The 12,708-nt window shown below is 32.2% G+C and overlaps 1 protein-coding gene across 1 annotated transcript; it reads left to right on the top strand.

The window, feature by feature from the left end:
- Positions 1–7,529: 7,529 nt before the first annotated feature.
- On the top strand, positions 7,530–11,536 carry LOC106122408 (collagen alpha-2(VIII) chain). The gene is made up of 10 exons (XM_013318355.1): positions 7,530–7,599; positions 7,941–7,960; positions 8,219–8,258; positions 8,333–8,352; positions 8,488–8,559; positions 8,816–8,900; positions 9,433–9,528; positions 10,047–10,210; positions 10,484–10,687; positions 11,330–11,536. The coding sequence occupies exons 1-10, from the start codon at positions 7,530–7,532 to the stop codon at positions 11,468–11,470; spliced, it is 912 nt and encodes a 303-aa protein (XP_013173809.1). The 3' UTR covers positions 11,471–11,536.
- The last annotated feature ends 1,172 nt before the right edge of the window (positions 11,537–12,708 follow it).

The raw sequence follows: 12,708 nt of genomic DNA, 5'->3' as shown, positions 1-12,708 counted from the left end.
ACTCGCGGGGCAATGGAATTTGTTAATAATGAACCGCTTCTACATCTATCTCAGAAGATATAAAACACGACGCTTAAACAATATTATTGGTATATAATAAAATTTCCTTAGCTGGTAGAGTTGTTAATCGCCTGACCGAACCAGACCGGACCGAATTCTATAAGTCTAGGTACGATTTCCGCCATATACAAATGCGTTTTTTGATTTTCGAACTTCATATTTCTACGACATTCTTACGGTGAAGAAAAATATCGTAGTGCAACGTGCATATCGCCAGCGAATAAATTCAATTGAAAATAAAGATATGCCAAGTTCAAATTTACCGTGAGATTCTAGAGCCAAAATATCTGTACAAACAAACATATCGTCATCCCTGTCATTATCTTTGACAAAACAGGCATAAGCATAAACGGGGATTTTGGTCTCAGAAACCTACAATTAGTTTCTACAAATCCTTAAAGCAAGGTTATTTGGGAAAACTTCTGTAAGGGAGTTTTAATAAAGTAAACAAATTAATCTGCAGTTAAGAATGTTTTGAAGTTTGTTGAAGAACAATTAAAAGTAAAGATGTTCTCGGAATCATTTAATTAGTGTTTTAATTATTACATTAACAATTGTTTCTGTGTTTGTCTTGAAGTCGTAACTTTTTTGTTACTTTAGCCAATGTACATTTGTATATGACACAGACCGATTGTGAATTTCGTCAGTTTATAATTTGTCTAGACATACAAGCAAGCAAACTACGTACTTATATTAATAGAATATTGAAGGAAAAGGCAACATTTTAGGTTTCAATTTATTATTTTAACTAGATGACGACTCCATCCGCACGGAATAAAAAAAAATAAGTAGAAAATGTGTTTTTCCAGGCTATGTTCTATATTAATGCCAAATTTCAAGGCTATCCATGCAGACGTTCTGGAGATACCTTCAAACAATTTTACCTTCAAGCATTTATAATATTAGTAAGATAGTAAGATTTAAAATTTAAACAATATTGTACTAAAATTAACAAAATAGATGAAAAAATAATTTGATTCCATCAAAATAAATACTGGAATGATAGCTATATGCTTTATTTTGAAATAAATCAAATCAGTAAATCAAAAGTGGAAGTCAGAGTCAATAAAGATAAATTACAAGCTTGGATTCGTTTCAACCCCTCTGGGGGCAATAAATCAATTGTAGAGAATAGCCATTACTGTTGTTCTACGCGTAATTTTTGAGTACTAACAAAGAAACAATAAAGAGTTAATCAAAATATCTTCACATAGGCTTAGATCGCCGAGTCCTTCGTAATGTTAGACCAAGGTTCGAATCCTAATTAAATTCCTTTTAATATTTTTAAACTAAGTAAAAAGAAAAATGTAATTATAGATTCAGTAGGGTATACTCGTTCTTATGTATATTTTTATGTATTTGTGTTTGTTTGTATTTCAATATAATTGTTAACTGTTTGGTAAAATTATCAAAACTGCTGAATAGATTTTGACGAGTAAGGTCATGTATTACGTAACTATTTGAAGTAGTCTAGAATTTAATATTAAAACAAAAAAAAAACTGCTAAATAGATTTTGACGAGTAACGTGTTGGTCTTGGATCATTTAACTATTTGTACTAGTTTCGAATTTAATATTACCCAAATATAAATTGATTTCGATCTGATTTTCGATTTTACGAAAATCTAGCTTTTGCCCGAAACTTCGTCCATGTGAAACATAAAACAATTAATAAGCAGGCTAACCTAATATAATCATATAATATAAAAAAAATCAAAATGAGTGTGGTTTAGTTTAGTATTTCATTGCAAGTTTCACCATACAATCAGTTACTATTACGCTATTAGTTTCCCACGAAGCGTGATCCTCTCTGTGACATGCTTAACTGATCTCACAGAAAGTTTCCTAATGATTCTCATTAGTCTCACTTCTTAAGTTATCCTGAGCCTTTGTATAACAAAAACAAGGACACAAAACTTCTTTAGGAAATTGTTACACGCATTTTGATTATCAAAGATTTTTTTTAATCATTAAATAAAGGAACAAAAAGCGACAGTTCTAAAGATTTTATTTTCAATATCCTACGCTCTAATGTATTTGTGAAAAATTATCTGGGAAAATATGGGGACGGTGATACGGTACCACTCTATCCACCACCATCGGACAACCGAGCAGGTACGTGCATGGAACTGTAGACCTTTGATAAAACTTGCTTAATACCTTCACTGACAGATGGACAACAAAGTGGTCCTATAAAGGTGCCGTTTTTTCCTTTCGAGGTACGGAACCCTTAAAATAGTATTGTAATACAGATTGAAAGATATTTGGTACTGAATCAAACCATTCAATAACCACATATCTTAAAAATTTATACCAAACAAATGCAAGATACAAGCAAATACACCAGTATCACAAGAAATTGTTTAGCTTATTCATATTTCTCGCGAGGTGTCTTGAATTTTTCATTTTATTTAGTTCAGTGAAAGAGTGCTAACTAAATATTGCATCAGAAAAAGCTATGAATTTTGCAAAAAAATCTATATTGAAGTTGACATTCTAGAGACTTCATTTGTAGAGATCTTCTTTAGTATAATTAATAAAATAATAATGGAAAATAAATATTTTTTTTTATTATTATTTTATCGATGTAATGTTTCTGCACGAATCTAAATCAACTTTAATTATTTTGAGGTTCAGGCAATATAAAAAGCTTCTAAAATAAATAACCGGCCATATTTACTTGGGAAAATTAATTGATTCGTTTGACATAGGTAAATTCACTTCAAAAATATTAAAGGAATATTAAAAACTTGATTTGCAATCTGGAGGTCCTGGGTTCGAATCCCGTCATGTACTAATGTGTTTTCGATTAACATATGTACATTTATCCTACGTTCAGTGAAGGAAAACATCGTGATGCAACCTGAATATATTTGCGAAGAAATTCAAAGATATGTGTGAAGTCAACCAACCCGCACTTGACCAGTGTGGTTGACTATGGCCTAGTCAACTCCCAGGCTCCGAGCCGATAATGAATATTTAATATGATATTTTAATTTAGTTTAGAATTGGTATTTGTAAATATTAATTCTAATGAAATTAACAATTTTTAAAATGAATATGTAGTAGCTTCTTGAATACATTTATATGTAAATATTTCAAATCAAGGAATTCGTGAGGGTCGGCAACAATTCCTTGTCTCATTTTCGTCTCTTTTATTTTAAGTACTGTAATGTATTCGAGGAAATTTATTATTCAAGAACAAAGCGAACGTATTATAAATCTACGTTTTACTACTAAATGAAATCATTTTATTTATTGTATTATTTCTTTTATAGGACTATTTTCGGAATTATATTATGAAGAAAAATAAAATGAGTAAAAAGACGCACTGTTTTTTTAAAGTGGTAAATTTGATATTGAAGTAGTAATGAGGCAAAAATAAATTGTTTGCGGTAGTCCTGGGAATCTAATATATTTGGGATATGGAATTATTCATATCATTACTATGAAAACAATTACTGATCTTATAGAGTTACGTTACATATCAGAATTTTCAGAAGAAGAATATTATTTTACAACTTCCTATTCTTTATTTACTTATTATTCCTTAACTTTGATATTTATCCATATCTTTCTTATATAATAAATGGGAATGTTTAGATGAATGGATGGATGGATAATTGAAGATGTCTGCAGAACGGCTTTATGTATTTTGTAGAAGTTTGCCGTGGATGTAGAAAATAGTCTGGAATAACACATGGGCTACTTATTCAGTTTTTTTTTAACGCGGACAGATTCACGGTTGACATCACCATCATCATCAGCTCACTATACGTCCCCACCGAGGGGCTCGAAGCCTACCCTAAGTTAAGGGTGATTAGGCCATAGTCAACCACGCTGGCCAAGTGCAGGTTGGTTGACTTCACACATATCTTTGAATTTCTTCTCAGATATGTGCAGGTTGCATCACGATGTTTTCCTTCACCGTAAGAACTTCGGATAAATGTACATATGTAAATCAGAAAATCGAAAAACACATTGGTACATGGCGGGATTCGAACCCAGGACCTGCAGATTGCAGTTAAGTGCTTGACCACTGAGCTACCGACGTCTGTCAGGGGTGACAGCTAGCCTGTAATATTGTGTGTCTTTTAAAAACTGGGTTTTGTGTTGGGATTCCATTTTGTGTTTATTTTCTCTTTTATATTGAGCTAGACTTCACTTAAACATCATTTGTAGACATCCCGAGTGCTGTGGGCCGAACACGTGTTGTTAGGGTTAATTATTCAATTAAAACTTGGTTCATTAGTATAAAGAGATGCTTTAAGTTGACGTCTGCATAAAATCCTACGTGCTGAACAAAACAGTTAAAACAACTAGTAAATAATGTTTAATGTATAAACGTTTCGTAATATTTGCGTCACGCGCCTTCATAACGTCATTGACATTTTAATTTTTTACTAGTTGTCGCCCGCGACTCCGTCCGCGTGTTTGTCTAAAAAGTAAAATAAAAAAATTAGGGGTGGACTACCGGTATCAACGGTATAATAGAAAAATCTCAATCATGTATTTGTCTTTACGTTAATATCCTTTTCATATTTCTATTTATTCTAGGTTAATTAATCTAGTCTTGATATAGTTATCGGGGAGCGGTAGCAACGATCTTAACTTGGCAACAGATGTATGCTTGCTCCAAGATAAAGGAGAAATGAGATTTTATTAGAAATGAAATAAATATTACTAATATTATAAATGCGAATGTTTAGATGGATTGATGTTTGGTTGAAGGTATCTCCACGGTTGAACGGATCTCAATGAAATTTGTCATACATATAGTACACAGCCTGCAAGAACACATAGGCAACTTATTTTTTTTTTAATTCCGCGCGGACGTATTCGCGGGCGATATTACAGGAGTACCACATAAATTGTCTTGACATCTATCGGTGGGTAGTTTAGAGCAACAGAGGTGAGAAGTGTCATGATACTTAGAGTTTTACGTTTATCACTTCTCTTCGAATTTCGCTCAAAGTCGACAAGAAAAGGATATTAATTAGTTATATTTCTTCGCCTTTTATGATTTAATGGTACATCAAGTTTTTTTTACATTTTACTACTTCTAAAAACCAAGACTTTTCTCTTTAAATCGTTTTTTTGTAAAACATTTTTAATATAATTATAGAGTATAAAAATTTTAAATTAATTTTTAAAATCAATAGGAAAATATACTCATCATTTATTATAGTTCTGGGGCAATTAATGATTTATAACTTGGACCACCGTATGTAAATTCCACAATCGCACATTAATTGGCCTCGTTAATGCTTCACGGGTTACATTGCTAATTCACTAGGCAAGTGTAAATATGACGTATTCGGCAAAATTACATCTTACTAATAAATGCTAAACTTTAGATGGATTGATGTTTGTTAGAAGTTACCTCCAGAACGGATTAACTGATCTTGATGAAATTTGGCACAAATTAGATCATAGTCAGGACGAACACATAGGCTACTTATTGTTTTTAACACCGCGCAAACGAAGTCGCAGGCGTCAGCTAGCGTTACCTAAATCTACGACTATCAGAAAAAATATAGAACAGTTCTATTGATTAGCTATCCCAATGAAAAATTTTATGCTTGTTAACGAACACCATTGCTTAGATAAAAAATTTCTACGTCTTTCAATCTAGCGAAACTATAATTTGTCGAAAATCAATTTCGAAAATAAACCAAACTAGTTATAGTGAAGAGAATTGAAACACGATTACCTATTTCAACCGATGTCAAGTGATGTCAGTAGCTTTTACATTTATCTTTTTGAAAGCTTTCTGAAAAGATTTTCCTTTCGCACGAGAAATGTCCAAGTCAATATTTCGATTTTATCTAAAAGAATCTAACAAAAAGATAGGCGTAAAATATTATTTATATTTTTTTAGATCGTTGTATTAACTTCATAAATCGATAATAATATTTCGAATATTATGAAATAATAGCACGTTGTGAATTGCTCAAAACAATTTGTAATTTATGATCAGCATTTTTTTAATTGTCAATTGAAATTATCTTTTTTTTTATCATAAGGTGGCAAACGAGCGAGCGGCCACCTGATATCGCTGATATAGCGAAGTGACCATTGCCCATAGACATACGCAGTTGCATATGCGTTGCCTACCTTTCATCGACAGAGGAGAGGATGCACAGAAAGAAAATATATTCCCTTTCCATGCATCCTCTCATCCGGAAAGTCCACTTCCACTTCCCATCCTTTCCTTATAAGAAAAAGGTGGGAAGGGAAAGAGGACTAAATTAGGCCTCCGGGACGCACACTCATCAGACGAAACGCGAAATTGCTTCCACTTGACGCCTGTCTTCTGTGTGGTCGTGGTAGTTCATCGGGCGAGCCAGGCCAATTCTTGCGAAGATGTTAAAGCGGGCTCTACCACTGTTAAATATTATACTTGTATTACGTAAGTTAAATTTAAAAGTAATGACATTTATATAAAATTCCTAATAATTAATATTTGAAATTTCCGTTTTTGATTTTAGCGACATCTATGAAAAGAATATTAAACTAAGTAAGTCTCCACATTTTCAAACGTTAATGGAACTTAAAGACTTCCAGATATACTACCAGAGGTCGCGTAAGTGTTGTTTTGTGCTTTATTCTAGAAAAATAAATAGGTTAAGTACAGTATAACATATTGAAATACTGTGTGAAGATAAAATAATTTACCCCTATTTTAATCAAATAAAATCAGTCCCTAGTCAATCGTCTTACTTGACTTAAAGTCCAATGTCCCCGTAGTGGGGCAGAGGGCGTCCACAGTGCGCTGCCAGTTTGCTCTCGAGCTTTGCGTTTGGTCTCGGGCCATGTCAGCCCGATTGCCTTTACACGCTTTACTATAATTGATACTTTAAAATGACCAAACCTAAAGTTAATATAAAAAAATCAAATTAAATGAATAGTAATTGAACACATGAATATATGTTAACACTAGCAGTCGACCGCGACTCCATCCGCGAGGAATTAAAATAAATACAATAAGTAGCCTATGTGTTCTTCCAGAATGTATGCTGAATTTCAGCGAGATACAAACCCTGTATAGATACCATCTAACTAACATCCATTCATCCATCCATCCCACCAATCGCATTTGTAATATAATATTGACCCATATTGTGGCAAGATTTCTTTTTTGAAGAAAAACAAAAAAGAAAATAAAAAAAAAACTAAGTTAAAAATTATTTTATAGTGATTGTATATTTTATTTTATTTTTATAAAGTTGTATGTACATATGCTATATACTATACAAAATAAACATAAGAGTTAATGTGATGACATATTTCAATATATTTTTGCGTCTTCCTTTTATGTAATTGAGGAAATCACTACAAATTAATTTAAATTAAACGAGAACATCGGTTATTATTAATGGTTGAAAAATTCCGCAAACCACATACAAGGAAAATTTTCATTAAAACATAATCAAATGCTTCTTCTATTTATTTAATATGTCATCAGCCATGGACCGTAAACATCTATTTTATGTAACACTATTTATTATTTATATAAAAACTTCATGTTCGGAATCCGGTAAGTTTTTTTTTAAATCTTCATGAAAACCGCCAGAGTTATTTTGCCATTTAATATCGAAAATATAAAAAAATATAAAAGACAATTTGTCTTCGGGAGCTAATTTTATTGAATAATTTAAAAATAAATAAAATTAGTTAAATATAATAAACTCATAATTAAGTTGCTTTTTACCTTCATTATTAAATAAGTTCTTATGAGTTTTGTTGATTTAAATAATATTTTTAATTTTATGTCGTAATATTTATACGACCTGTATCTTTGATTTAATTTAAATAAAAAAGTAAAGTTGTTAATAATATTGTTAATTTATTAAACGGGATTTAATATATATTTTACAGGTGATGTTGCAACAGAAATGGTAAATACTAATTTTTATTCGTACTGTTAAGTTCCTGATAATATTCATTGTTTTTAAAGAATCTAATTTTACATTTGTAATGATTTGTCAATTTATTAAATTTCTTTACTTCCTCCTGGTTACTAATGAATCAAAATTTTCATGTTAACAATCATAATGAATGAAAAAGGTCATTAAAATTTCTTAAGACTTTTTGAATTTATCACAAACTGACAGAAGAATTGCATCTGGAAGATACTTATCTGTTATTTTTTTTAGGTCTCACACTCTGACGATCGTGAATGCAAAACTAGAATGCGTATGTTAACATTTTTTTTTTAATTTCACATTAATTTTATTATTTAATATAATAATTATTGTATTTCCTTCCAGGACAATGTTCAATAAAAGTGGTACGTAAGTCTTATACAATTATTGTTAAATTTATAATAATTTACATAATATATAGCGCGTACATAGATTGTCGGTGGCTCAGGGGTACATATAATTTTTTTAAATATTAATGAATGTTATAATTGCATGTTCAGACTACTGAATATTTGCGAGGAGAGAGTGGACCAATAGGACCTACTGGGCCGACAGGACTCCCTGGAACACCGGTAAATTGATTTTCATGGTTACTATTTAAAGTTCATATTATCCTATTCTCTAAAATCTATTGAATCGCGGGCAATAGCTAGTTAAAATATTATATAAGTTAACAATATTTTCCAGTAAATTCCAGAATTTATAATAGATACTTATGTCTGGGAAATTCGCTTAAGGAAAGAAAAACAGCATTATAATCTGGAGTTGTGGTCAACCGTATTCTTTTATTAAAGACCATTTTCATAAGACAATTTTGAATTGATATAGGGTTCAAAAGGGGAGACCGGAGAGCGAGGTCCACCGGGACAGCCGGGATCACCGGGAGTTTGTTTACCTCCTTATGATCCAGATGGTGAGTTACAATAACAATATATATATATATATATACTAACTGTCGCCCGCGACTCCGTCCGTGCGGGATTAACAATAGATGTTGGCCGATTCTCAGACCTACTCAATATGCTCACAAAATTTCATGAGGTCAAGTTGTTTCGGAGTAGTATGGGAACGAAAATTGTGACACGAGAAGTTTATTATATATACGAGATACTCGTATAATAATGCCTATATATATATATATATATATATATATATATAATAATGCCTATATATAATAATACTCGTATAAGATATGCCTCTAGTACGCTTGTCCATACCGGAAGTTAAATATTTTTTTATTTCATTTGGCTTTCATTTCAGCTGGAATTTATTTAATTTGGAATCGATTCGTAGCGAATGCACTTTGTCTAACCCATCTGAACGGAAACTAAAGGAATATAATGAATTCATAAATTATTCTATAATACAATATCTTAATTCCAAGTAACTGATAGTTTTTGATTCAACAATGTTAACAAACATTATTTGCATATGTATATTTCCAGATGACATGGGCGATGATGCTTTGGGCGACAAAGGAAAGCCTCTAACTAAACTTTGTAGGGAGTATTCGTTTGTTCAAGCTGCGAGCGAAGAAAACAGTAAACATACTATTTGCTTATTACTTTTAGTATTGTAAGGTGTATCTTTTGGTACATTATTTGATTTGACTACAATATCGTTCGGGTCCATTCTTAACAGCAACTGAAAGTTGTCCCGAGATTTTCATGCGAACGCATCGAGATTTTATTTTATGTCACGCACCTGACTAAATGCATAATACTTCCAATTTCTAAACTGTTTTCCCCGTTGGAATGACCTAATTTATGTATCAAATATTCGAAAATATATATTAATACAAAAATAGATGATAGCCGATTCTCAGACCTACTCAATATGCTCACAAAATTTCATGAGAATGGGTTAAGCCGTTTCTGAGGAGTATGGGAACGAAAATTTGTGACACGAGAATTTTATACTCGTATATAAGATAAGTAATAATAGTAATTGATAAGTATATCACCCAGGGTAAAGGTCTTTTAAAACAATTGAAGGCTAACAGAGAGACATTTTCATTACAACCAATATTTCCTAAAAACATTATCATCTTTTCTTACAGAATTGTACTGGATGAAGAAACAAAATCCTTTCTTAGTTACATGCCCTCGCGGTGGTTGGACATGTATTCAATTGAAGGACAATTCTTTTGCAATCAATTATGCAAGTATCAACAGACAGTTTTGGTTAAGTGAACAGAATTTTAACGTCACTGAGTTTTATGGGGTAGGTTTTTATATTTATTTTTATAAAAGCTTTAAAGTTACTGTTTGTCGAAATGCAGGAAGTCCCCTAATCGATTATACATCAAATATTTTAATTATTTCCTAAACATGCTTCGGGCAACTTACTTTACATTACATAATATACTTTACATTAAATATACAATATGCATATGCAATTGTATATATCTATGGGCAACGGTCATTTCCCTATTTCAGCGATTTCAGATGGCCGTTTCGTTAGCCTCCTTATGATATTTATTATTTTATTTTGCAGTTAACATCTGATCAAATTTCATTTTTACAATCGCAAGCGAGCTCTGCGAGACAGAAAATAAGATACAATTGTGAAAACTCTTGGGTTTTACCAAAAGATAAAGAAAGATCACTACAGATTCTATTATGGAACGATGTCTTGATAGGACCTTATCCAGGAGACAGATCACCACTTTTTTACAGTTTACTTGAAGATAAGTGCAATGTATGTTAATACTTCAATATTTTACTATTTGTTTAGCTTTTAACAGTGGTAGAGCCCGCTTTAACATCTTCGCACGAATTGGCCCGGCTCGCCCGGTGCAATACCACGACCACACAGAAGACAGGCGTGAAGTGGAAGCAATTCCGCGTTTCGTCTGATGAGTGTGCGACCCGGAGGCCTAATTTAGTCCTCTTTCCCTGCCCACCCTTTTTCTTATAAGGGAAGGATAGGAAGTGGAAGTGGACTTTCCGGATGAGAGGATGCATAGAAGGAAAAATATTTTTTTTCTGCGCATCCTCTCCTCCGTCGATTAAAGGTATTCAACGCACATCCAATTATGCTTATGATTAAGGGTAGGCAACGCATATGCAATTGCGTATGTCTATGGGCAACGGTCACTTCGCTATTTCAGCGACTTCAGGTGGCCGCTAGCTCGTTTGCCACCTTATGATATATAAAAAAGCTGATTCAGTGATTTGTTGTTCATCGTTATCATATTCAAGGACGACATCGTCTACTATATCTTTCTCTTTTTGCATCTACGTTGTTCATTGCCTTTCTCTCTTTATCTTCCCTTCTATTTTATTGTTCTAATTTTTGTAATTTGTTCATGTTTGGTCTAATCAAGATGTCATTTTACAGGAATCGACAGAGGCTGGTTACACTGATATTTGGATTGAAACTTTGTCACATCGGTTGCCAGTAATTGATTTTAAAATAAGAGATATTAACAGAGGTACACAACAATTGCATTTGGAATTGAAAGAGCTGTGCTTCGTTTGAAAATTATTAATCGTGTAAATTTTGTTAGGAAGAAAATCCGACACTGTACCGGTGTACTGGCGCAACACTAGCCTTACTAAAATGTCAACGTTTATGTCCCCTCACTAATCATTCTGACATTTGAACAAAAAAAAATTGAATTCACTTATCGAAAGGAATAGTCGAAACCTTTTTTTAAATATCCAAATGCAATAAATATCTCTAACGCAGTTTTTTGAAACATTCCATTTTAGTCAGTTTACAATTATTTTCTTTAATACTAACAAAAATTAACTAACTAAAACTAACACTATGAAAATTGTTCGATCAACAAATTTAAAATAACAGATCATTTTTCGAATGGACATGATCTTTAGATCTGTATTTGAAGCAAATGGATTGGAAATGTATAAACCATCGGTAAGCAAAAATGGATTAAGATATAATTTTGATTTTAACCGTTATTACAACATTTATAATAATTAACTATAAATTACTTTTATGAAAGAGGTATTCTACTTACTTTAAGTTATTTAAGTTTTTTTTTAAAATAAATGTATTATAAAAAAGCTTTATTAATTAAATTCATCTATCTTAGTATAATCTCCTTTAGTTTATAAATAAATAACAGTCGGAATTACAATGAAAAGCTAAAACCCCTTTATCATCATCATCTGCTCACTGTACGTCCACTGAAGGACTCGGAGCCCACCCGAGTTAGGGGTGACTGGGCCATAAAGAGGTTGGCTTCTTGAAGTTGGTATTGGGTGTGTTAGTTAGCAAACTTTAAATAAATGCTATTATATCGTTTGAATTATTTATTTATACATAACAAAATTTGCAACCACTACCAAAGTTGATTATGTTTTAAAAATGTATATTTATTAAGTAACACATTTATGCCTTTGTAATTAAAAAATGGTATTATATTATTTCTTAAAATATGTAGCATAAAATCTTTTACATTTTTTTTATATATCATAAGGTTGCAAACGAGCGAGCGGCCACCATAAATCGCTGAAATAGCGAAGTGACCGTTGCCCATAGACATACGCAATTGCATATGCGTTGCCTACCTTTAACGAACGGAGGAGAGGATCCAGAGAAGAGAGAGGTCCGGAAAGTCCACTTCCACTTCCCATCCTTTCCTTATAAGAAAAAGGGTGGGAAAGGAAAGAGGACTAAACTAGGCCTCCGGGACGCACTCTCATCAGACGAAACGCGGAATTGCTTCCACTTCTCGCCTGTCTTCTGTGTGG

This window comes from Papilio xuthus, unplaced genomic scaffold, assembly GCF_000836235.2.
Source record: "Papilio xuthus unplaced genomic scaffold, Pxut_1.1 DF826923.1, whole genome shotgun sequence".
Taxonomy (NCBI): domain Eukaryota; kingdom Metazoa; phylum Arthropoda; class Insecta; order Lepidoptera; family Papilionidae; genus Papilio; species Papilio xuthus.
Note: the sequence above shows the minus strand (reverse complement) of the source record. Positions and strands in the feature narration are given on the sequence as shown.

What these genes read in the sequence shown, in the direction of transcription:
- LOC106122408 (XM_013318355.1), top strand. Translation starts at nt 7,530, where the DNA reads ATGGACCGTAAACATCTATTTTATGTAACACTATTTATTATTTATATA. An exon ending in AACTTCATGTTCGGAATCCG is followed by an intron (nt 7,600 to 7,940) that starts GTAAGTTTTTTT and finishes TATATTTTACAG; the next exon opens with GTGATGTTGCAACAGAAATG. An exon ending in ACGTCACTGAGTTTTATGGG is followed by an intron (nt 10,211 to 10,483) that starts GTAGGTTTTTAT and finishes TTTATTTTGCAG; the next exon opens with TTAACATCTGATCAAATTTC.